At 39.9% G+C, this 27,535-nt stretch overlaps 1 protein-coding gene across 4 annotated transcripts in view; it reads left to right on the forward strand.

Moving 5' to 3' along the window:
* The window catches only part of KLHL15 (kelch like family member 15), a 32,155-nt gene extending 25,938 nt beyond the window's left edge, over positions 1 to 6,217 (forward strand). For all 4 annotated transcript variants that reach the window (XM_022560432.3, XM_089904671.1, XM_089904673.1 and 1 more), the window contains one exon: positions 928 to 6,217. In XM_022560432.3, the coding sequence (XP_022416140.1) occupies positions 928 to 2,037 (1,110 nt within the window). In that variant the 3' untranslated portion in view covers positions 2,038 to 6,217. The remainder of the gene's footprint in view (positions 1 to 927) is intronic.
* Positions 6,218 to 27,535: the final 21,318 nt, after the last annotated feature.

Below are 27,535 nucleotides of genomic sequence, written 5' to 3' on the forward strand. Positions count from 1 at the left end.
CTCACCCTTGTCATGATACAGGCTGTTTCTGCTTGGTTTCCAACTTCCTACCTCTTTCACAAAACATCCCTTGAATGTTTTGGACCAGTTTGATATGTTCTGTATCTAAAGTTCATAGCACTCACAGATGTGCTATACAGCTTCATACCTAACTGTCAATTGCCTCATTTACTTAAAACTGGTAGATGTGTATTTGTTTTCATTTCCTGAAATATACTCTAAGTTCTTTGAGGAAATGGACCACATCTTATACTCTTTTTTTTTTCATCTCCCCACAGTAGTTAGCATGATACTTAAAAGTGCTTCATAAGATGTTAGCAGTCATTATAATTAGGTAGTTCCAACCCCAAAAACAAAAAGGAAAAAGTTTGACCTTTTCTTGTCAACTGAATTATTACTATAGGAGTTAATGATATCACACCAAGTTTTTATGTCAAAAACCAACTGAGGATTTTGTGTGTATTTAAATTTTTACTAACTCACTAACTTAATTCCCCAAATTATTCAGCCATGGGTGTTCTTACAGTGTTCCTTGTGGTTAAGAAAACCAAGGCCAACATTTCCTCTACTGTGAAACCTCTACTTCTCCTCGTATAGCCACCACTTGTAGCCCAGGGCCCGACATATATTAGATGATTAATACATTTTGTTAGAGGAATTTAGCTTGTGCCTGGAAAATAACTTGTTTACTTTTAAAAAGATGGGAATGTGCATAAATTAGTACAAATAGAAATTACAAAAACAAATATGATAAAAGCTTTGTAAAAAAAATAATAAAAAGAAAGTATGTGATCTTAACAGGAAATCAGTTTTAGTAAAGTAGCTTAAAATCATAAGCTAATCATCTTAGTGGGCTTTGATATTTTGTTTGCCATTGACGTTTTGTTTTTTGTTTTTGTTGTTAAATTCTTTTACTTGTATTCTTAGGTTAAGACATCAGAATTTTATAGATACTCCCGACAGCTGCGCTATGAAGTTGACCAAGCCTTGAATTACTTTCAGAACGTTCACCAGCAGCCTCTGTTGGACATGAAATCAAGCCGCATCCGCTCTGCCAAACCCCAAACTACAGTATTCCGAGGCATGATTGGACATAGCATGGTTAACAGTAAAATACTTCTCTTAAAGAAACCAAGAGTCTGGTGGGAACTGGAGGGCCCACAAGTACCTCTGCGTCCGGACTGCCTTGCTATCGTGAATAACTTCGTGTTCTTGTTGGGTGGGGAAGAACTGGGCCCAGATGGCGAATTCCATGCTTCTTCCAAAGTGTTCAGGTATGACCCGAGACAAAACTCTTGGCTCCGGATGGCAGACATGTCTGTACCACGTTCAGAATTTGCAGTTGGTGTTATTGGAAAGTTTATTTACGCTGTAGCAGGCAGAACCAGAGATGAGACTTTCTATTCAACAGAGAGATATGATATCACCAATGATAAATGGGAATTTGTGGATCCTTATCCAGTTAACAAGTATGGACATGAGGGGACAGTGCTCAATAACAAGTTGTTTATCACTGGTGGAATCACCTCATCTTCCACCTCCAAACAAGTGTGCGTGTTTGACCCCAGTAAAGAAGGGACCATAGAACAGCGGACCAGGAGAACTCAAGTAGTTACCAACTGTTGGGAGAATAAGAGCAAAATGAATTACGCTAGATGTTTTCACAAGATGATTTCTTACAACGGCAAGCTTTATGTCTTCGGTGGTGTCTGTGTGATCTTGAGGGCCTCTTTTGAGTCTCAGGGATGCCCTTCCACAGAAGTGTACAACCCAGAGACTGATCAGTGGACCATCTTGGCGTCCATGCCAATTGGTAGAAGTGGCCATGGTGTGACTGTGCTGGACAAACAGATAATGGTTCTTGGAGGCCTTTGCTACAATGGTCATTACAGCGATTCTATTCTCACTTTTGATCCGGATGAAAACAAATGGAAGGAAGATGAGTACCCGCGGATGCCCTGCAAGCTGGATGGTTTACAAGTATGCAACCTGCATTTTCCAGAATATATACTGGACGAGGTCAGACGTTGCAACTAATGGCATCTTTCTCCCTTCAATAAAGCCAAACAAAAAATTTGTTTGAGACAAAGTAGTTAATTAAAACACATAAAGAAGAACCTCACTAGTTTTACTATCAAAGCCATTGGTCTAATACATGAAAATGTTTTCGTTCTGTTCTCGCATCCTGTTTTTTCTTTTTAGTGGCCTCAAACTCATGCAATAAGTCAATTCTAAGCACTAGCTCTTGAAACTACTTCCAGAAGCAGTTTAATAGAACGATTCACTTATCTGGGAAGTTGATGTTATGCTTTAAACATTTCTTTCAAATGTCAGTGTAGGAGTCATGCATCTTCTAAGAGAAGACCTGATAAGTGTCACTGGATGTAATTTCAGTTCCTATCTCTATCTGAAATCTTTTTGAACATTTATTTCGGTGTATTGCAGTCTGTTAGACTTTTTGGTTTTATTTTTTAAGTTTAAAACTCTTGACCTTTTTGCATGGCTTTTTGCTGAAAATGCAAAAATATAAATTTTCTACAAATTTAACTTTTTTATATTCAGAACACTATTTCTAAGCTGCCTTCTCTTATCTGCATTGTGTTAGTGAAAGCATATCCATACTTGCTTACATCTTATGAATATATAAGGCACATCCCCTTTTATGCGTGGTTAGGATTCTATATTTTTAAGCTAGTGCACTTGCACACACGGTTTGCCATACTTGTATTCTAGATGTAACGTCTTTTCATGTATTAACATTTTTAGAAAGTTAAAATAACTGGAGTCCTCGTTTGGTATCAGAGTAGCCTATCTTCAGTCCATACTGATTCAGTAATATTCAAACTCCTTATATTCCTGAAACATGTATGGTTTTATGAAAACTAACATTTTATGTTTTATTTTCAAAAGTAAACGTTAGTGTTGCTTATCGATGTATGTCTTCTTTTTGAAAATGTTTTTCTTTGCAGTCTGTTTAATGTTACCCTGTTTTTAGTGAGAATCGGAGTGGTATATGACAAGCCCTGGCCCTGCAGCGTGCAAGCACTTTTAAAGAGAATTTAGGTAATACCAGAGTCCTAAATAAAGGCCCCTTAAAAGTAAGTGCAACTCCCATTCTTTACATTCAATAAGGCTGCTGCATCTGTTATTGAATGGAAAGTAGCAACTTGTGGAAAATTTGAGCTCAGTTTTGACTTAGAGGTAAGGAATAGAATTATAATCTTAACTGGTCATATCTACTTGTTTATTTAGTACAAAATATTTAGTGGCACTGGGGATGTAAGCCCTCAGCTTTTGTTTTATTTACTGAAAGCTACTAGCATGAAAGATAGTAACCTCAAAGTTCAGAATGGATCAAGAATAACTGTTTAAAAGCATTTATAATAAGTGTTTTAAGATTAGCCGCACCTTTCAACTCTTTAAACTCGAAGAAAAAGCATATAGTTGTCAAAATTAAGCAAGAATAACCAGGGAGTGGATCATTCAAACTGATGCCATTTTCTTCTGAGTAGACTCTATGTATGATACAGACTAGATCTACACTGGCAAAACTTGCCAGATCTTAGGATATTGGTGCAATATTGCAATGCCTTCTATATGGCTGTTGTGTAAATTTTCTAGTTTTACTTTTTTTTTTTTTTTTTTGCTGCTGCCGCCACTGAATATAAAATGGAAGAGTGAAATCATGGAAATGTGAAAACTTGTTTCATTTTTGCAATTAAAATAGACAACTATGAAAAAAACCTGATTTTAAAACTCTACAACTGGAGGCTAGAAACAGTCAGGTACATAAGTAGTTTTTTAAAAAGCGAAACATTGGGATTGGCTTTAGAAATCAACTTAATATTCTTTTGTATATGAGACTTAAATTTTTATTAAGTGGTCCTATCATTTACTTTCAGTTTCTAAAAACGAAATTCAGTATCCTGTTTCCCATGGTAATATGGGTAAAAGCCTTTTTCTACATCTTAAAAATCATTTTTAGTCATTTTACTTTTGAAAACTAGGAGTTAGATTAGCCGTTTAATTCTTTTTCTAATATATTAGTTGGCTTAGTGTTTTATATGTGTGCCGTCTTGCTTTAAAGAAAATAACAGTAACGTCTTCATTATTTTCCTCATTGTTGTCTTTTGCTGGAAAAGACCGAGACAGGGAACCCCATCAGGCTTTTACACTCCAGTGGTGGTTCTCTTTAATTGCTTAGATATGACTTCGTAGTCCTAGTTAAAGTAAGATCTGGGCAAACAATTGAATATTCTTGGTCTTCATTGTAAAAACACAAGGCCAAGGTCAAAGTTCATGTTTTGGAAAATTGGTGAAATCTTTTAACTTGAACTGACTCTGGGTTTAGCTTCACACGTAAGTCATGTCTGACCTGATGTCAGCTGTAATCAGTTTTGAGCTTTAAGAATCGTTGTTATTGCTTTGGGTTCCGAATGTATGAGAAAACTCTTCTGTTTATATGTAGTGCTAATTTAGCTTATTTTAAATCCATGATTAACTTACATTCCCTTTTAAAATTATGGTTTAATTGCTGAAAGAGATTTATTTTTGTTATACTAAACTATGGAAAATTTTTTCATAGAATTTTTTTCAAGTTTATTTTTTGTGTGCTTCATTTGGAACCATTTTTTGTTTATATACATTATATGTGCTCAAAATAGTTTTTTTTTTAATTCAGTAAGATTTAAAACTATACAGTGTAATTGCTGTGATCTTTGTGTGTTAATTTTCACTTTACATTTTAAATGCCAGACTTTACAAAAATAGCTGATTTTTGTTAATTGCATCTTAATTAGAAACGTTTGTTCTCTTCCATGTCTTTGACCTTCTAAGTTTTTATTTTAATCTGCTTAAAGAAAATCCTTGCACTACAACCTTTTCATAAAATTCAAGATTCTCACGTTGAAGGTTTTGTATTGGAAGAAATACTACTGGTTTTTAAAAAGTAAAGCATAATTAATAGAATTATTAGCTTTTCTTGAGACAGCTTTCTCTGTGTCCTCATTACTCTGTGTGAGTGTTACTATAATTTGTGAAATATTGACTGAGCCCTTCACTTATCTTTTCTAAAGCAGCACCTTTGGACACCTCATTCTGGGAAGCCTGCTCGAGTCATAGTGAAGGACACACATTTGTGTGGGGAGAAGTGGTAAAAATGGTTTTGTCTTAATTACATGAAACTAAGCTTTAAAGTATTTTATAGCAAATTATTTGAGCTGCATTATCTAAACATGTCAAACGTTCAGTGGGACTATTTTTATATATGTATATGTGGTTGTAGGTCATAACATTTCAGTTTATAATATAAATTGTTATTTCAGTTTATAAGCTATCTCTCAGAAAAGACTAGCTCTTTTGAGAATACGTAATTTAAAATTTTAGACTGAAGTAAAACACAACATAGATAATAGTGTAAATTAGATATAAATGAGGGCTATATGGCAGTAAAACTGCTCGTGCCATTTTTCCTGTTTGCCTATTATACATTTTTTATTTTTTTTTGTACTCTGAACATTTTTAGGGATCATACGTTCTATCAGATTAGAGTTGGTTTGGGGATAAATATCTTCTAAAAAGAGATTTATCTTAAAAATGAAAGTTCTGAAAAATTAGTTTATCAAGAGTTTATAAAGTCAAATATTCAATAGACATAGACTGGAATAGGTAAACTCATGGAAGTCGTTTCCTTTCAGTATACCAGTATAACTTCAATATTACACGAGTAACATTGAGAGAATGCTGTCAGCTTTGTTTGTTCCTCCTTAATGTTCTTAGATTTTCTTTTTACATCTTTGGGAACAACTACATTAAAAACCTTATTAATCAGTATATCAGTAAGGATTAGGTGTTTGCTTTCTGAAGGAATGTTCCAGTGAGGTGATCAGAGAGGTTATTTTCTATCTAACTTGTATATGCCCTATACCCCTTGGGCATATTTTGTCTATAGAAAAAATATTTTGACCTTTAGGTACATTTTGGGCCAGTAGTCAAATAATCCTAGGGCCGATTTAAAAATCTTAGAATAATTTAAGGTTTGCCTTTTATACCTGTTTTGGAAGCCTTTACATTTTTGTCAGGTAATTTTTCCCAAGCCGTGAATATAATCTATTCAAAACATGTTTATGCTATCCATTCTGTTTTTAAATTGAAAAAAAATGTTAAAAGTGTTTATGAAGAAAAGTTTAAATAAAATATTTTTAATCTTTAAAATATACTTCATCTCTTATTATTTACTATCTTGATATAACCTATCACTTTCAAAGTCGCTCATGACTTGATTAACAGTATACATTTTGTTTTCCTTCAATGTGCCAAGGAAGTGCCACAAAAATGTAATTTCTACCGATGCTTTCAGCCACAGATTGAAATGAGAGCATTTGAGTGAAATTATTTACACTTACATGCAATGGAAATTTTATAGTGAAGCCAAGTAATTAAAGTTCCACTAACAGAGTTTTGCAGAATGGAAATAGAGAACTGAGAAAAAGCATTTATAAGCCCTCAAGCCTTAGTTTGGTGATTTTTAGATTTCCTTAGCATTTTTGATTCATTGTTCTTAAAGGTATTTCTGAAATTGGGGAATCCGGTAGAAATGAATCTGCTACAACACAAGCACTTGGATATATTTAGGCACATGTGTGCCTTCTTTAAAACGGACTCCTGAGAAACCTGGACAGGATTCCCTGGATCCTGGCCTCAAGCCACCTTTCCCGCCTCTTTCTGTCACTTCCCGCACTCTATTCTGTTGTGATCTTTGCTAATTTCCAGCTTCAAATCGCTTGCCTTGTTTCCCCTTCCCTGCTTGCAAAGTCCACTTATTTTGCCAAGCCCAACTCCAATGCGCTCCTCCCCTCCTGAAACCTGTTTTATCTCTTCCATTGAATTAACTGCCTCTTCTATGCTCAACACATTTATAGCTCTTATTTCATTTCATTTTGCATACTAGTTGGGTGTAATTCCTTCCACAATTAGATCATAGTCTCCTTGGATGAAGGGACCTTCTTTTATTCCTCTTTGTACCCTCATATCTAGCATGATACTTTTTGTACATAATAGGCACTGAGCTAAATGTTTATTGCTATATGAGTTACAAAAAGATTCTGTAGGCATTTGGAAGAGGGAGATAATATAGTTCCTCAGGGTTTTTGTCTCTGCTTTTTTCTCAGTCTATACATTCCCTGTCCAGTTTCACCCACATCTATGGCTTCACCTACCACTTTTATTCTGATACCTGTTAAATCTCTATTTCTCAACCCAGAGTTCCAACCATCTTCTGAACATCTCTCACATGTTTTATCGGAATCTCAAACTGAACAAGTGCAAACCTCAATACATTATCTTCTCCCCCCCAGACCTGCCCCTTGTCCTGTATTCCATGTATTATTATGTGGCGCTACCTTTGCCTTTCTCCCACTTCACCCCAACGTCTTCACCCACTCCTATCACTTTAAACTCTCAACTGCCCTCACCTTGCCATCCATACTGGCCTCCTGGAGCTTTCTCTCTGATCTTCTACCTCCACAATCCATTTTCTACACTGCTTCCAGAGTGAAATTTCAAAAGGTAAACCTGATCCTGAGATTCAACAGCCTTTAGTAATCCCCCTTCACCGCAAGAATAAGATTCAAACTCCCTAGCATGCCGCTCATACCTGTTCAGTCTCTCTTGTGCCCTATTCTCTAGCTATGCAAGCTGCTGGGAGTTCCCTGAATAGGCCATGTTCTCTCCAGCCTCTCTGCCTTCACACATGATCTTTCCCTCTTCTTTTCCTGGCTAACCCTTTCTTGGCCTTCAAGAACCAGCCTGGGCATCATGGCCTTTGTCATCTTTTTTAAATGTCCCCTTGGTCTTACCATAGCACCTTGTGGATACCTAGACCCCACCTCCTCTAAAACTTGATTATAAATGTCTTCTTTACCTTACCGTTAACTGTACTCACTGAGGACAGATGCTGTCTTTTTATTTTCCAAGAGTCTGACTTAATGTCTGGCAGATGATACGTCTGCCTTAATAAAAATAGAACCCAGAAACTTGGAAGATCACCAGTGAAAGACTCCTGGTGAGGAGGGGCAGCTGTATTAGAGAGCTAGATTGTCTGCCAAAATTGACCTCCCAGAGGAATTTCCCTCCATTCAGTTTCCACTACCATCACTCCTATGTCTAAAAGGTTGATGCATACAGCTATCACAGTTGTCAACAGATAGTTCTTCCCTTAATATCCAGTATTTCTGACCCAGGCTGAAAATGTCAAATAAAATAAGACCAAAGGGTGTTTTGCAGATCATTAATCCCCTGAAATGCTCTTGGGGTTGGGGGGGGATAGTGTTCAGTGGTCACGATAATCTGAGAAAACCCTACATATCATTTCTCTTTCTTAGAGAATCTCAAACATTAGCATGTTAAAAGCCTCTGAGAAGTCCTTATGTAAATTCCTTTGGTTTTGTTTAGCTAGGTGTAAATCAAACATTTGACCACGGAGCTCTTTTTTTCATGGAATGTATATGATTCATGAATGCTCTTGAAAAAGCCTGGCTAAGGAGTAACTGAAAGAAAACAAGCACAGAGGACCACTGATTCAGGCCCTCTGGTTTACAAAGTAGGACTTAACTCCTGCAGCTCCAGTTAGCTTCCAGGCTTGAAGTGAAAATCTTGCCAAGGCAACATTACCCTGGGGATTTCACATCCCAAGGAAGGTCCCACCTTCTCCCCCCAGGAGTAAGATAAGTTTGTGTGATTAATTTGTACAACTTGTATGATTTAAGGAGCAGGACTTCCAGAATGGCCAACTAAGGAGCTCAGCAAATCCTCTCCCTAAAAAAACAATGATAAAAGTGAACAAACTTGTCAAAAAAAATGTAAAGACTCTGGAAATTGACCAAAGGCATCCAACAACTTGAGAAGCACTTATTCAAGAAAATGTATTGAACCTCAGTAAGGACAGTGGGAGTCTGATGTCTTAGCCTGGGGCTGTTCTCATCCTAACTCCTTGTTCCCCAGCTCTGTGGCATGGAAATTCTACCAGGGCCATTGGAGGGGTCAGCCTTTCTCTGGAATGGAGTGTGGAGAATCCCATGTGTCACTGTGGCCGACACTGCAGCTAGCCTGAGGTCTTCATAGTGATTGGGTTTAGCAATAGACTAGTGGACAGACCAGGAGGTCTTGTGAATGAGCCATTTACTTTAACCCTGGTGGTCTAGGAAGCTGTGCTTATGGACAAGGCTGTGTGTAACTAAGGGGAGACCTAAGAGGGCCCTAGCAAGCTACTTGTCCCTGGCTGGATGTGAGGCCTTGCAAGCACAGAAAATAAAAGCTGTAATAGACTTGGAAACTGCACAGACTTTGAATGCATTCCCCAGGCCACACACAGAGATTGCTCAGCAAAGGGCAGAAGCTTTACTGGCTCAAGGTGTTTAAGTGTAACTTCTGACCAATCATTGGCTGACCACAAAGCTATGATGACTCCGGTGATCCCTGGGCATCCCAGTTTAAAAATAAAAACAAGAGTTAAAAAAAAAAGAAAAAAAGTGAGCTGAGACATCGGTGGTTGTACATGGGTGGGGGAGGGGGGCGGGGAATAGCCACCACAATTCCTCCAGGCAAGTCACTAAACTAACACACAACAAACCAAAAAAACAGCAAAACAACCCCACAGGATCCAGAGTTGCTACGATATATCTAAAATGTTTCTAATGAAAAGTTGTGAGACATGCTAAGAAACAGGAAAGTGACTCATACCTAGGAAAATAAGGAGTCAATAGAAAGCTGTCTCAGGGATCAGAGTATTATGGAGATGAGTGAGATTAGTTTTGTATCCTGTATTCCACATAAAATTTTATTAGAAACAATTTCACAAGTCATTAAAATTTCTTTGAAAATATTTGTAGTGATTGCTTAGTGTTACATAATATGGCTGTACCATAATTTATCTAACCATGCCCCTCTTGTTCCTATACTACGTTTAAAAATTTTCTTTCATTTGATATGTTCCAGACTTACAATTGTTTCCTAAATGTAGTTTTGTAAGATGGAATAAAAAAATGAACTGAAGTCCCTGACAAATATTGCTAGGTTAAGCTCCAGGAAAGTTGTACAATATTAAACTCACATCAGCAGTGAATTTGAGTTTCTCTATTACCATACCCTGTACTTAGAAATAAATAAATTAGCAATTTAATAGATGAAAATTGTATTTTAATTACTATTTCTTTGATGATAGTGAGTGTTGAGTAATTTTCACATGTCTATTTGTCATATATGTTCTGTGAATTCCTGTTCATGTCATTTATGCATTCTTCAATGATATTTTGGTCTTTTATTATGGATTTTGAAGGATTCTTCATCAACTATACTTTATCACTCTTCAGTATAGTATTTCAAATGATGACTAGGTATCTTTAATTATTGGCAATTATTAAAAATCATATCACATTTCATTAAATGTGGAAAGCAAATAAAATAATTTAGAGAAAACAAAGGGATGGAAAATATACTAATGTAACAAAATGATTAAGAATCAAATATATTTGAGAGACAAAATACTGAGAAAAGCATGTTATACGTTACAGATTCAAAAGAAACCCTAAACAGCATTCTCCTTAGATCTGGATTATGAGAATTTTCTTTGTAGGGTTCCATCTTCTGTAATGAAAACATACATTCAAACTGTTATTGAATACCTGCTATGTGGGTACTAGTGGGAGTGAAAGAAAAGATCTACTTTGCTCTCAATCTAATGAGGAAACAGAAACACCTAAAAATCACTTAAGACAAGGTGCCAAGTAGAAGGAAAAACAGGAATGCTGTGGGAGCTCAGAGTTACAGTTACTATTGATGAGAATCAGTAAAAGGTTCATGGAGGAATTGGCATTTCTACTTGGTCGTGGAGATTAAGTTGGATTTCTCTAGGTGGAGAATATGAAAAAGGCTTTTTAAGAAAGGATGTGCAAAAAAGCACAGGATGTCACATGAGGCAGGAGGTTCTGACCCAGGCACGCACCCAGATCCAATCTATCAGTTTTCTATTGAAGTGGATTCAAGTTCTGGTAGAAATAATCAACATAGAATAGCACCTAGTAAAATTTGTTAAGATGAAAAAATGGCTCATTTTTATTTAGGGGCTCATTTATTTTAACTCATTAAAAATTTTTTTATCGCTGGGAATTAAAACACCAAGCATGGAAAATTTAGACTCCATAAAAATAATCAACACAATATAACTGACAATGGCAAAAACTTTATACAATTATATTTGTAATCTTAGGTTGGACTCCCTGGAAGCTGACTCCATCTGAGACTAGAATGAGAGTATTAGAATGATCTAAGAGGTCATTCCAGAAAGCATCAGTAGGGAGGTGGGAAATAAGAAAGGGCTGGGGATGAGCCAGTAAAGGGTATATCAGCAAGCAGTTTTTCACTGGGGGTGACCGGGGGTCAATCCCACCCCCTTCCCCGGGGTACTGGGAAAAACTGTGTAGAGCTCACCTGAGTCATCTCACCAGAGGACAAGGAAGCTAGGATATTTATCATCCAACTGCTGTCCGTCATTGGCTCAGGGTTACTCCCAGGTAGACAAAATTGCCATAAAAGTAAACTCACTTGTAAGAGGTTAAATATTTTTATTGGGACAAATTTTTTTTTTTTTTGGTACGCGGGCCTCTCACTGTTGTGGCCTCTCCCGTCGCGGAGCACAGGCTCCGGACGCGCAGGCTCAGCGGCCATGGCTCACGGGCCCAGCCGCTCTGCGGCATGTGGAATCTTCCCGGGCCAGGGCACGAACCTGTGTCCCCTGCATCGGCAGGCGGACTCTCAACCACTGCGCCGCCAGGGAAGCCCTATTGGGACAAATTTTAAAAGAGGTCTCCATGGTGACATTTTTATGAACAAGAATTTTCCAGATGAAAATAATTTCAGTAAAATAAAAGCAAATAAATTTAAATATATACTAGAAACATTTTACCTGCATTATACAGAAAAATGATATCAAGGAATTAAATTGATTTGAGTTTGCTCAGGAAAATATGTTCTTCATTAAATTTCATCAATGTTGGCATGATTCTGATTAGAATGTTTGTACTCACAAACATGGAGTCACAGTGTCCTCGGCTCAAAAGAAGAGGAGGATCGAAACATCCTGTTCTTGAATTGCTAGAGGCCAAAAAATGAAGAGGATTTGTGCCAGGGGAAATTGCATGGGTAAATGCAGAGTGGAAAAGCATATGGAATGCTTTGGGAATGATGAATTCCTCACTGACAGAGCTATGGGAGCAGATGTTAAGGAAAAAAAATCATATTCATGAATATTCTGTGGATCTGCAGAGTTCTTTGTTGAAAGCGGATAAGAGAAAAATTGGATATTACAGTCCTCCAGTGAAACTCCTCACAACTTTTCACTAATATCCCATGACCTTACAGAAAAGAATAAAAACCCATTAAAATAATGAAAGATTGACAGGCAACATAATATAAAATTGTGAGCAGCCCTGAAAATAATTTTAAGGCAGATGGAGTTAGACTGAGAAAAATAGATCCATACTTCACATTATGGAATACTCAGGCTTCCCTTCATGAAAGAGAGCAAGTGGAGAAATACATTTTTTTTAAGGTATATTGTTATTGCTCCACCAACTGTATCCTGACTCAGAGATTCGGGCCTTTACTAGCCAGAGAACTGGGCATTCAATTCTCTTGATTCCAAAGAGCTACACTGTAAGTGAGGCAGTTTTGTTCCTGAGTTTTGCCCCTTGCCTTGAAACCCGTCACCCCCACCAGCGCCCTCTGACCCCTCCGGCCCCCATCCCCACCCCTCAGTCTGCCCAACTGTCTTTTTTCATTTTCACATTGAGACAGAACAAGCCCAGCAATCAACTAGGCAGGAAGTAAGGACCAAGTGGCCGTGGTGTAAAGCATATCCTCCCCCATTACTCACTCAGTGTAGGCGACCACAGACATAGGAAGAACAGTTTCACTTACTGCCACTGGCTTCCAGTACCAGAGAAGGAGACAATGAGAGGAGGGCAATAACCACCAGAATTCAACAGGTGCAATGAGAGAAAGCCTATTAGAAGCTGAAATGTGGACTGGAAGCTGTGCTCATCAACTCACCCACTTTCCAACTACAGATGTATCAAAGGGATGGGACCGCTACCCAAACAGATAGAAGTTGAGACTAAAGGCAACCCATGCATTCTGTTGACACGCTGAGTCTGGAAGGGTCTTCCCTTATTTGTGTATGACTTAAGTGAAAAAACAAGTTGGGTGAAAAAACAAGTTGGGGTTTACAAACAAAGACTATGGGATAAAATAAGTAGTTGGAAGACTCGGAGAAAGGAAGTATTTGTGGAAAATTATTTGCTTTCAGGTCCTGAAGAAAGAAGTCACACTACTTGGCATCTTCAAAAGATTGCAAGTAATCATAACCTCTGTGCGTGAGGAGCAAAAGGTCACAGGAAGATGAAGAGCAAAAGACGAAAAGGTAGTTTACTCAAAGACTAAGAAAATTCCAAAGGCAACAAGAGAATTAAAATCCATATGAAGTCAGTAAAGAATAGAAAGGATGTGGTAGAAAATTCACCTGCTCATGTGAAAGACATCTTTGAGATGCTTTCCCAGAGTGCAGAAGAAAATGACAAGGAGATTCAGTTCTTCACCACATGCTTCATGAACACCTACTACGTGCCAGTCACTGTGCTAGGTGCTAGGATCTAAAGGCTTTCATATTCTCTATCTTCAGAGTACGAGAGGCAGCCATTAAACCCTTAAACACAAATTAACACGTAATTGCAAATTGTGATGGCTGCCACAATTGGCACTATAAAGATTACTCAGGAGAAGCCAGTTCTGATTGGGTGGTTAGGAAAGGTCTCTCTAAAGAAGGAATATATAGCTGGAGATATAAAGGATGAGTAAGAGAAGATCGAAAAATAGAGAGTGGGCAGGGGTGTGTAGCTCTGCAACAAAGAAGCAGGTGGGGCAGCAGAGAGACTAAAAGAGGACTGAGGAGAGGAAGGTGGGAAATGTGGTGCAAGATGTGATGGGAGAGGTACTAGGGCCAGATCACACAAGGCCACCTAAGGCTGGGTGAGGAGTTTGTATTTTATTCTAAGGGAAATGGGAAGTCATTGAAGGGTTCTAAATAAGTGGCCGATGTGATTTATATTTTAAAGGGTCGTCTGGTCCCCAGATGGCAATAAGGATGGAGTTGGGACTCTCACTGAGTGGGTCAGGGAAGTGTGAAGGGTGATGATGACTTGGAAAACAGTGGTGGCTGACACTGCAGACAGAGAAGCGAATGGTTAGGACATCCTCTGGAGGTTACAACCGGCAGAACTTGGTGATGGGTTGGGTACAAGAGGTGCTGGAGAGGGAACCATCTTGAGTACAGGACATTTGATGATGCCATAAATTACAATGGGAAGGATGGGTAGAAGAGCGATTTGGGGAGGAAGTAGCGGGAGTGCAGGTTCAGTCCCATCAGGTCTCAAATGCTTGTGAGGTGTTCACAAGTGTAAAGGTCAAAAAAGTCCCTAGATATAAATCTAGATGAAGTTTAGAAGAGAGGTTGGAGCTGGAGAGATACACTGGACAGTCATCCACTATTACAGACAGTACTTATTTATTTTGCTTTTACGTACCTTTTCCTGATGGAAATATGCAAAGGTACACAAAAGTAGACAAAATTGTATATTGAATTTCTATATACCCATTATAGTACACATAATATTTTGTCATGAGAATGGAAGTATCCTAAAGAGAGAGAGAAAGATCCCAATTCCAACTCATCCAAAAAATGGGAATATTTGAACCTACCTGATGGAGTTACAATGAGATTAACCATGTCTACAGTGTGTGGTAACCAACGTTAGCCATTAATATTTTGTTACTGTTGGGTGGGCAGTATTGATCCAGTACTGGAGAAAGAAAATGTATCAGGGTTAGTGAGTGGAAACAAATTGGTTACGTTTCTAAACTCCAGGAGAAAGTATTCAAATCACTGAGCTCTTATGGAGCGAAGAACAAAACAGAAGCTGCTGACACAACTATGGCAAGGTGAGGCGAGCCAAGGACACAGCAGGAATCTGACCTAGTAAAGTTAAAGTTTCAGTGAAGTGTGGACCGTGCATATAAGACTCCTAGTCCCTGGCACTGGAGCCCCCACTTTATGATAATAACATTACATTAAGGGAAAATTCACATGAAGATGAAGTAAGCAATAAAGAGAACATGATGTGATCTGGTCTGGTGATAAAGTCTGGGAAGGTTCTTGCTGTAAAGAATGACTTTGTGGCGGCTTCCCTGGTGGCACAGTGGTTGAGAGTCCGCCTGCTGATGCAGGGGACACGGGTTCGTGCCCCAGTCCGGGAAGATCCCACGTGCCGCAGAGCGGCTGGGCCCGTGAGCCATGGCCGCTGAGCCTGCGCGTCCGGAGCCTGTGGTCCGCAACGGGAGAGGCCACAACAGTGAGAGGCCCGCGTACAGCAAAAAAAATAAAATAAAAAAGAATGACTTTGTGAGTAGACCAAAAAAACAAAAACAAAAGGATCATGAACAAAAGGGTTAAAGTGGCCTGTGCTCTGGAGCAGAGCTTCTCAAAGGTTAATGGGCACCAAATCGCCTGGAGATGTTGTGAGAAACGCTCCTTGTGATGCAGTGGGTCCTGAATGGGGCCTGAGATTCTGCATTTCCTCTGAGCGCCCAGGCTAGGCCTGTGCAGCAGTGGTCTGTGGGATCCTGCAGAGCTGCCGCTCCTCCCCCGACTCTGCCTGAAGTCTGTCACTGAGAAGTCGTGTATGGCAGGTACCTGCCAGCACTGCTGCTAGAAAGACAGAGAGGCCCTGGCCCGGCAAATGGCCAAAGCCCATCTCCCCGGGGACCCCTCCGGATAAAGGGGCTGCCTCATGGCAGCCAGGGGCTTCGTCCTCCCAGGCCTTCTGTGGCCCAGGAGGGTTGGGGGTAGAACAAGGAAGGAGTCAAGCGCTCTTGGGATTAACACTGTCACCCACGTGCACGCCCCCAGGAACTCATCAGGCAGAGGTGGAGGAGAGAACGACGAGAGAGATGATCGATCGATACGGAGAACAGAGAGGGAGCGCCAGCACCCAGGTACTCGCTGTTCCCAGCCAAGACACGCAATGAAAGATCTTCGAGAAAATGGTCTTCCTAAGCTTGAGGAAGACCTGTAACTGCAGACCGCAAGAACTTGCCACACTTCAGGGAAAATGAACTACCTACACGCAGACACATTTGGCAACAACTTTTAACAAGGGGAAAACACCCTGTGATCGTTACGGCAGGAGAAAACAAGTCATCATTAATTGAGGGCTTACCTTGAGTTCCACACGCCACTTGGTGCTTTCCGTGAACGCTCTCATTTAACCCTCGAGCATTCCAGTAAAGTGGCGGTGCTGGCCTTTAAGTGGACTGGATTCAGAAACTCGGACGATCTTGTCAGGATCCCTGTGCTCTCCAGCTGCCTCAGCTCTCTCACTCCACGTGGGAGCAGGCAGGCTTCCCCCAGAGCGGCACACGCGGCTCTGGGCTCACGTTGTCCCAGCTCAGTTACCCCGGAAGAAAGGCAGGGTCCCTCTTCTGATTTCACCACAGAAGGACACCGGTTGTCTTTATGTTCTGTGCTTGCCCTTGGATCCACCGCGGTGGCCAAGAGGAGGGAGGAAGATACTTGGCCAGGGGCTGAGGACACTGTGATTAGAAGTCCCAGAACTAACAGATTAGAGTGAGAAAAAAATAGACAAATAAAAGAGAGGAAGGATGGTTTGGCTAACAAATGCAAAGGGTCCACGACAGGGAGGTCTAGGAGCTGCCCCACTTTACAGATGACGACAGTAAGGATTAGAGAGGTCGAGTAACTTGCCCAAGGTCGCACATCCAGGGTGAGTTGAAGAGCCAGGACACAAACCGAGGCAGTCTGACCAGGGCTCTTAACCACTCTGCTATAAGGCAACAAGACCAGTTTGGTTTCAGGCTTCTCTGCAGCCTCAGCTTTCAGAAGAAAATGGAGCAACAGCTAGACTTTGTGGAGAAAAAGATTGTAACCAAAGATTTGCGTGCTCTGCCAAATTGTCTTTCACAATAATACGGAACAGATATTAAAGACACCCTGTGTGGACTTCCCCAGTGGTCCAGTGGTTAAGTCCATGCTTCCACTGCAGGGGGCAGAGGTTTGATCCCTGGTCCGCATGCACGCGGGGCGGCCCAAAAAAAAAAAGAAAACCACACCCTCTGTGACAGGCACTGTTCTAAGTGCTTTATATATATTGACTCATGCACTCCATGGGCAACCCTGTAAGACAGAAATTCTTATTATCCTCATTTTACAGATGAGGAAACTGAAGCCTAGAGAGATTGAGTACCTTATCTAAGAGCCAGGATGGTGCCTAGGCAATCTGATCTTCTAAGCCCATGCTGGGAACCGCTCTTCCACACTGTCAGGGTTCAAAAACATATCATCAACACACACTTTTTATTTTATTATATTTGTTTTAGCCATGCTGCGTGGCATGTGGGATCTTAGTTCCCCAACCAGGGAAAGGACACAGTATAGCAAGAGCGTGAAAGTCAGAACATACATCAGAGCATATGACTCACAGCAGGGGTCTGGAGAGGCCAGGTGCAGGCTCCTATCGTCCTCTTGCTGGAGAGGCCAGGCCAGATGTCTTGTGGATCAGGAACCACTGATGTATGCACAGAACACTTCAGAACCAGGGAGACTAAAATGAAGTCTTTGCTGAGGTTGTTTACATTTTGCTCACCACCTAGGCATAGCCCTGCTGCAGAACCAGCAGAACTCTGGGGCGGGGGCTGGGGAGTATCACACCAAACCAGGTGCAACTCTTCAATCTCACTGTTAATAAACAAGGCAGACAAGCTGGGCCAAACTACCCTGAAACTCTTTGGATTCATGGTTACATAGAGACACTACACATCAATGTTTCCTGCCGTGACCAGGAGTCAGTGTCAATCAGGAGGTTTAATTTTACCAAACAGCTCAGGTTAATTGCAGATCTGCTGTGATTAACCTTTATAGTGCAATAGCAAAGCACAAAGTATAACTCAATAATTTCCAAAATGCTGAAACCATACAAACCCTATTTTTGGACCATAATTCAAAAAATGAATAAATATGATGAGTACAAAGTTATCAAAAATGCAAATTATAATAAGGTACATTTTTGAGAATATAAGTCTGATGAAAAGTCACAAGAATGTTAACATCTAGTGTTAGTAAGGATCCAGGGGAACTAGGCTTCTACATTTACTGCTCCTGGAAACATACATCTGTAGACCCTTTCTCAGGTACATCTTGGTATCTATATCAAAATCCTTAAAAAGGATTCTCTTGGCTCAGAAGTTACATATTTGGCATTTCGAGTAAATAACTGAGGATATGGGCAGGCAAGGATGTTTACTGCAGTGCAGTGTATAATAGCAAAATACTGGAAATAATGAAAATGTCCAGCAATATGGGGACTGCTTCACTAAGTTATATACATGTCTAATTATTCAAAATAATTTTGTCGAGGTCTATTGTGGCAGGCTTTGTTAATTGCATGTCTAAAATCCTTTCCCCTCTTCCTCTATAGTGACAGAACCCAGATATTTTTCAGGGCAGCAATGCTCACTTCGAAGGCAGAAAATCATGACAATCCTGTTCCCACTTTCCCAGCTTCCCTTGCACCTAGGAGTGGACATGTGATCCGGTTCTGGTCAATGAAATCTAAGGAGAAGTCTACTGGGGGCTTTGAGGAAGTTTGTTGCTTTCCTAATCAAAGGGAAAGGTTCGGTTGATGCCAATAATCATCTACTGCAGACCTTATATTAAGGAAGAAAATTTTAACTATTTGTTAAGCAAGAGTTGCTTGGGTTTTCTGTTGTTTGGAGCCCAAAGTGTCTCTAACTTGATGGATGTTGTGATGTGCTTCCTCAGATCTCCCTTCAGGGCTCCCAGATACTAGGAGTGCTCCAGGCTGCCAGCCTTCACCTGCCAGCTATCTCCAGGAATTGCACTCACTTGAAGTTGGCTGCCTTGCTCAATGTCACATTCCCCCTCCCAGGAGGCAGCCCACATCAACCTGTCCACAGAAGTGTAAAGACCCAGCCTTCCTTCTTCGATTTGCAGGGCCCTCCCAGCTCCAGAGCTGGAGCCCTTGCGACTACTGCACCATTGCCTAACTTCCCCTTCTTCCTAGTCCTACTGTATTCCCTTTCCCGATGGTGTTGATCTTAAGAGTTGTCCCAGATAAACTTCCTGCGCTCAAATCTCTTCAGAGTCCGTTTCCTGGGGAACCCCACCCACAGCACTGCTGACACATTTATTCACGTGAAAAAGATGTTCAAAATATATTGCTAAATGACACAACAACAAGTTATAAAGCAGTATGCATGGTGTTTTCTTATTGTACAGATGACATATCTGCATGGAAAAAATTTCCATAACGGAAAACACTAATAATTTAACAGCAGAACTTGTGTTTTCTAGCAATATGCTGAACTAGATATTTAGAGAAACTCCTAGTCCAGAAGCCATTAAATGCCAAAAAAAGAAGTTTTAACATTTTATTTTTTGGCCGTGTAGCGTGTGGGATCTTAGTTCCCTGACCAGGGATCAAACCTGCACCCCCTGCATTGGAAGCGTGGAGTCTTAACCACTGGACCGCCAGGGAAGTCCCCTAGTTTTAATATTTTAATACATAGGGTAGTGGTGGGAAAGTAAGGGAATTCCTGGGGTGGGGGCAGGAATGATAAGAAAGCACAAATCCACAGGAGTTAGAGATCATATTACTCTGGAGGTATCTGCTGATTCCTGATGGTCTAGAGCCAGCTTTTAATGAGCCATTGCTGTGGGGGACAGGAGACAAATCCTAGAGCCCAAGCAGTGTGAGAGGTCAGGATGGAGACGCTTGCATAAAGGCCGGAGAGCCAAAGAGCAACAGCCTCAAGAAATTCAGCTAGAAAAAGCCCACCCTGCAGATGGAACTGGGGGAAGTAAACTTCATGGGAACAGCCACGCACAAGCGAACTCACATGAGTGTGGGCCAGACCTAAACGTGAATCACTGTGGCCAAAATAAACCCCATGCCCAAAACAGAGTTCAAAGTGGTCCTTGGTAGTGCCCTCAGAAAACTGCCAGAAGAAAACAAAAATTTTTCTTTGAAGGAACACGTTTACCAGCTTTAAAGAATTACCATAAAGTTACTAATTCAGAATAATAAGTAAATCACTAAATCCACGAGAGTCAGTATGAACATCAAAATTCAGACTCAGCTACATACACACACAAAACAATAGATATGGGATATTCATGTACCAATTATAAAATAGCAATGCTTGTTGTATATAAAGAATTAGGGACTTCCCTGGTGGCGCAGAGGTTAAGAATCCGCCTGCCAATGCAGGGGACACGGGTTCGAGCCCTGGTCCGGGAAGATCCCACATGCCGTGGAGCAACTAAGCCTGTGCGCCAAAACTACTGAGCCTGAGCTCTAGAGCCCGCGAGCCACAGCTACTGAACCCCAAGCACCTAGAGCCCGTGCTCCGCAACAAGAGAAGCCACCACAACGAAAAGCCCACGTACCACAACGAAGAGCAGCCCCCACTCGCTGCAACTAGAGAAAGCCTGCACGCAGCAATGAAGACCCAACACAGCCAAAAATAAATAAATAAATACATTAAAAAAACTTTTAAATAGGCTTGACAATTAAGGGCAAAGCGACTATCAAAACTGACTAGGGTAAGTTTGAAAGAAAATCAAATAGGAGTTTATACAATAAAAAGGTAATAATTTAAATTAGAAACTCAAAGGATGTTACAAACAGCAAATAGAACTAAAGATAAAATCAGAGAATTAGAAGATAGATCTAAATAAATTACCAATATAGGAAAAAAGACAATGATAGAAAATATTAATTAGAGGTTAAGAGAAATAGAGCATGGAAAAGGTCCAATATATGTTCCAAGTGGAATTCCAGAAGGAGAGAAGAATGATAATAGAGGAAAACGCAATATATAAAGAGATAAGTTTTCAGTCATTATGAAGGACACCAATCTTTAAATGCAGAAACCTAAGAATTTTAAGCAGGATAATTAAAATAAATTCACACTTAAACACGTAGTAATAAAACTTCAGTATACCAAAGACAAGCAGAAGACTTTCCAGTAATGGTAGCCAGAAGACAATAAAATAGTATATTTGAAGCAGCAAGAGAAATAACTGTGAACCTAGAATTTTATACCAGCAAATAAACTTTTTTTAAATTAATTAATTTATTTTGGGCTGTGTTGGGTCTTCGTTGCTGTGCGCAGGCTTTCCCTAGCTGCGGCGAGCGGGGGGCCACTTCTCATTGAGGTGCGCGGGCTTCTCCTCTTGCGTAGCACAGGTTCCAGGTGCGCGCGAGCTTCAGTAGTTGTGACACACGGGCTTAGCTGCTCCGCGGTATGTGGGATCTTCCCTGACCAGGGATGGAACCCATGTCCCCTGCATTGACAGGCAGATTCTTAACCACTGCGCCACCAGGGAAGTCCCACCAGCAAATAAACTTTTATGAATTATGGTAAAATAGAGATATTTTCAGACATAAACAGACATCATTAAAAGAACTTTTAAAGAATATATCCCAGAAGGATAAAAATGATTATAAGAGGAACATCTGGGACATTGCCAGTGAAAAAAGGCAAGAAAAAGAAATAAACAGCATACATATCAGAAAAGAAATAAAATCATTTATATTGACAAACAACCCTTCCATGTATAAAAACCCAAAGAGTCTATGAAAAAACTACTAGAAACAGTAAGTGAGTTTATCAAGGTTATAGGACAGGAGGTCAATATGTGAAAATCAACTGTATTTCTGTATACTAGTAATAAACAATTGGAAATTGAGAATTGAAAATAGTCCTATTTACAAGAGCACCAGAAACATGAAATCCTTGGGTATGATTCTTATAAAATATGTGCAAGATCAGTATGCTGAAAATTACAAAATATCAGTGAAAGAAATCAAAGAAGACCTCAATACATAATGATATATTATCTTCATAAAGTGGAAGATTCATTGTTAAGATGTCTGTGCTAGGCAGCCTTTAAGATGGCCCTTAAGAAGCAACTGCATAGCACAGGGAGATCAGTTAGGTGCTTTGTGACCACCTAGACGGGTGGGATAGGGACAGTGGGAGGGAGATGCAAGAGGGAGGAGATATGGGGATATATGTATATGTATAGCTGATTCACCTTGTTATAAAGCAGAAACTAACACACCGTTATAAAGCAATTATTCTCCAATAAAGATGTCAAAAAAAAAAAAAAGATGGCCCTTAATGATCCCTGCCTTCTGGTACTCATGGCCTTGCACTAACTCCTCCCATTGAAGGTGATCTACATAGGATCATGCACATCTAACGAACAGAATAGGGCAAAAATGATGTTGCTTCCTAGATTAGGTTGCAAAGATTCTGTGGTTTTGTCTTGAGCACTCTCTCACCCTGTTGCTCAGAGGAAAACGAGCTACCATGTTGTGAGCTGCTCTTCAGAAAGGCCCATGGGTAAAGGAACTGAGGGAGGCTTCCAGCCAACACCCCAAAAGGAACTGAATCTTGCCAACAACCACATGAGTGAGTTTGGAAGGAGAACCTCCACAAGTTGAGCCTTCAACCAAGCCCTGGCTGACAACTTATTGCAAGCTGGTGAAAAGACATGAGGCAGAGGCACCCTGCTAAGCTGAGACACCTAATCCACAGAATCTGTGAGGTAATAAATATTTGATGGTGTAGACTGGTTAATTTTAGGCTAGTCTGTTATGTAGTAATAGATAATACTATGTCAATTTTCCCCAAATTGATGGATAGATTCCATGCAATCCCAATCAAAAATCTCAGAAAGACTTTTTGTAGAAATTGTCAATCTGCCTCTAAAATTGATATGGTAAAGCAAAGGAACTAGAATAGTCAAAATAATTTTGAAAAAAAAGAGCAGAGCTGGAGGGCTCACAGTGCCTGATTTCAAGATGTGATATAAAGCTAGAGTAATTAAGTGTGGTATTGGCAAAAAGACCCATAGACCATGAAATAGAACAGAGAATCCAGAAATAAACCCACACATATATGGTCAATTGATTTTTAACATAGGCACAAAGGCAATTTTTAAATAGATAATTTCTTCAACAAATGTTGCTGGAACCACTGAACAGTCACAGGGGAAAACAAACAAGAGAACTTCATTGTATACCTCACGTCATATACACAAATGAATTAAGCATGGATCACAGAACTAGATGTAAAATCTAAAGCAGAAAACTTTTAGAATGAAATCTTTGTGACTTTTGTTAGACAAGGAATCCTTATCTCTGACAGTAAAAGGACAATCTATAAAAAATTGATGCTGGACTTCCCTAAAATTCTGCTCTTTGAAAAACATTTTTAAGAAAAGGAAACAGACAAACCACAGTCTGAGAAAAATATTTGCAAAATACATATCTGATAAAGGAATTGTAGGCAGAATACATAATGAACTCTGAAAACTCACTAAGAACACAAACAACCGAACTAAAAAATGGTCAAAATATTTAAACAGGGCTTCCCTGGTGGCGCAGTGGTTGAGAGTCCGCCTGCCGATGCAGGGGACACGGGTTCGTGCCCCGGTCCGGGAGGATCCCGCGTGCCGCGGAGCGGCTGGGCCCATGAGCCATGGCCGCTGGGCCTGCGCGTCCGGAGCCTGTGCTCCGCAACGGGAGACGCCGCAACAGTGAGAGGCCCGTGTACTGCAAAAAATAAATAAATAAAATAAAATAAAATATATATATTTAAACAGATACTTCACTAAAGAAGATATATGGATGACGAAAAGCTGCTTGACATCATTAGTTATTAGGGAAACGCAAATTAAAACCACGATGAAATACCACTCTACTCCCTCTAGAATGGCTAAGATTAAGACAACTAATAATATCAAGCACAAAGCAAGGCTGTGGCGCCATTAGAACTCTTATACATTGCTGGTGAGAATGCAAAATGTTATGGCCACTTTGGAAAAGAGTTTGGCAGTTTCTTGTAAAGTTAAACATACACTTACAAAGTTAAACACACACAGCCTGAATAATGACCTTCCAAATGTGTCCACATCCTAATCCCTGGAATTTGTGAAAGTTACTTTACATGGTAAAAGGAACAAGCAGATGTGATTAAGTTAAGGCTATTGGGATGAGGGAATAATCCTGGATTATCTGGGTGGGCCTCACGTAATCACAGTGGTACTTATAAGAGGGATGCAAGAGAAGTCAGTAAGAGGAGAATGTAATGTGACGATGGAAGCAGAGAATTGGAGTGATGAGCTTTGAAGATGGAAGAAGAGACCTTCATCCATCCTTCTGTATTCCACCTGAAGAAAGAATACAAGTGGCCACTAGAAACTGAAAAAGGCAAGGAAAAGGATCTGTCCTCATAGCCTCCAGAAGGAATCAGCCCTACTGACATCTTGATTTTAGCCACTTAAGACTCATTTTCAGGACTTCCCTGGTGGTCCAGTGGCTAAAACTCCACGCTCCCAATGCAGGGGGCCCGGGTTCAATCCCTGGTCAGGGAAGTAGATCCCACATGCCGTAACTAAAGATCCTGCATGCCACAACTAAGACCCGGCGCAGCCAAATAAATAAATACTAAAAAAAAAAAAAAGACTCCTTTTGGACTTCTGACCCCCAGAACTGTAGGAGAATAAATATGTGTTGTTTTAAGCCAGTAAGTTTTTGGTAATTTGTTACAACAGCAATAGGAAACTAATACAACTAATACAACAACTAATACAACTTGCCATACCACACAGCAATCCCACTCCTAGATATTTACTTAAGACAAATGAAAACATATGTTTAAACAAAACCCTGCAACTGTGTATGGTAGCATTATTCACAGTTGTCAAAAACTGGATGCAACCCAGATATCATTCTACTGCTGAGTGGATAAACAAAATATGGTACATCAATAAAATGGAATAATATTCAGCATTAAAAAGGAACTACTGATGCATGCAACATTATGGAAGAATCTCAAATGCATTATGCTAAGTGAAAGAATCTAGGTTCAAAAAACTACACACTGGGGCTTCCCTGGTGGCGCAGTGGTTGGGAGTCCGCCTGCCGATGCAGGGGACGCGGGTTCGTGCCCCGGTCTGGGAGGATCCCACATGCCACGGAGCGGCTGGGCCCGTGAGCCATGGCTGCTGGGCCTGCGCATCCGGAGCCTGTGCTCTGCAACGGGAGAGGCTGCAACAGTGAGAGGCCCGCGTACCGAAAAAAAATAATAATAATAATAAAGGTCACATATTGTATGATTCCATTTATATGAAATGCCCAGAATAGGCAAATCTATAGAGACATAAAGTAGACTGGTGGTTGCCTAGGGCTAGGGGTGGGGACAGTGGTAGGCGGTAAATGGAGAGTGACTGATAACGGGTATGAGATTTCCTTTTGCTGTATGAAAATGTTCTAGAATTGACTGCAGTGACGGTTTCACAACTCTGTGAATATACTAATAATCATAAAATTGTACACTTTAAATGGGTGAATTGTATGGTATGTGAATTGTATTTCAATTAAGCTGTTTTAAAAAGGCATCCTGATTGGAAAAAGGAAGTAAAATTGTCTTGTACAAGATTATCTATGTAGAAAATCTGATGGAATCTACAAAAAAGCTACTAGAACTAATGAGTTTAGCAAGGTAGTAGGATACAAGAACAATAAACAAACATCAATTTTACTTCTATATATTCACAGTAAACAGTTGAAAATTGAAATTTTGAAAAAATTTTATTTATAATAGCATAAAACATTAAATATTTGGGGATTAACTTGCCCAAAGATGTGAAAGACCTACACTCTGAAAACTACAAAATATTGCTGAGAGAGATTTTAAAAGACTAAATTAATGACAAGATATACTTAGTTTAAAGGGTGAATTGGGGCTTCCCTGGTGGTGCAGTGGTTAAGAATCCGCCTGCCAATGCAAGGGACACGGGTTTGAGTCCTTGTCCCAGAAGATCCCACGTGCCACGGAGCGACTAAGCCCGTGCGCCACAACTACTGAAGCCCTTGTGCCTAGAGCCCATGCTCCGCAACAAGAGAAGCCACCGCAATGAGAAGCCCGCGCACTGCAACGAAGAAGAGTAGCCCCCGCTCGCCGCAACTAGAAAAAGCCCATGCACAGCGAAGACACAGTGCAGCCAAAAATAAATAAATTAAATAAATTAATTAAAAAAATAAATGGGTGAATTGTATGGCATGTGTCTTCTTAATATTGAAGACTCAATATTAAGATGTTAATTCTCTCCCACATTGATCAAAAATTGAATGCAATCCCAAAGTCTTAGCAGGATCTTTTTTGGGTAAAATATTGACAAACAGATTAATGGAATAAAATAGAGAGTTCAGGAATAAATCCACACATATATGAACAACTTATTTTTTACAACGGTGCAAAGGCAATGCAGTGGAGAAAGAATAGCCTTTTCAACAAATGGTACTGTAACAGTTGGTTATCCACATGCAAAAAACCCCCAAAAAACAAAAGGAACTTGGATACATGCCTCACACTATATACTCACCATACACCAAAATTAATTGAAAATGGATCATATACCTAAATGTAAAACCTATAACTATAAAACTATAAGAAAACATATGAGAAAATCTTTGTGACCTTGAGTTAGGTGAAGATTTCTTAGATAGGACAGCAAAAGCATAATCCATTAAAAACCAAACATAAATTAGACTTCATCAAAATTAAGAACTGGTCTTCAGGAGACTTCCCTGGTGGTCCAGTGGTTAAGAATCCACCTTCCAATGCAGGGGATGTAGGTTCAATTCCTGGTCATGGAACTAAGATCCCACACCTGCGGGGCAACTAAGCCTGCGCGCCACAACTAGAGAGAAGCCCGTGCGTGGCAACAAAAGATCCCGCATGCCACAACTAAGACCCCATGCAGCCAAATAAATAAATATTAAAAAAAAAAAGAACTGGTCTTCAAAAAACACTTGTGATGAAAAGACAAGCCACAGACTGGGAGAAAATCTCTTCAGAGAGTATATCTGATAAAGGATTTGTATCCAGAGTATGTAAAAACTCTCAATATCCAATAAGAAAACAACCCAATAAAAATATGGGCAAAAGATTTGGCAAGATACTTCACCAAAGAAGATATATGAATGGCAAATAAGCACATGAAAAGATGTTCGACATCATTAGTCCTTGAGGAAATACATATTAAATTATGTATCAGTAAGATATCACTTCACACTTATCAGAATGGCTAAAATTAAAAAGACTGATGATGTCAAGAGAAATGAAAGTCTATGTCCACACAAAGACTGTACATAAATGTTCAAAGCAGTAGTTTTATTGGTAATAGTCCCAAAACTGGATACAACTCAAATGTCCATTTACAGGTGAACTACCCAACATGGATAAACAAATTGTGCTCTATCCAAACAATGAAATACTACTCAGATGAGTACGTGCAACAACACAGATGAATGTC

This window comes from Delphinapterus leucas, chromosome X, assembly GCF_059928025.1.
Source record: "Delphinapterus leucas isolate spDelLeu-1000000601 "Yukka" chromosome X, BTC_Dleu_Yukka2, whole genome shotgun sequence".
Classification (NCBI taxonomy): Eukaryota; Metazoa; Chordata; class Mammalia; order Artiodactyla; family Monodontidae; genus Delphinapterus; species Delphinapterus leucas.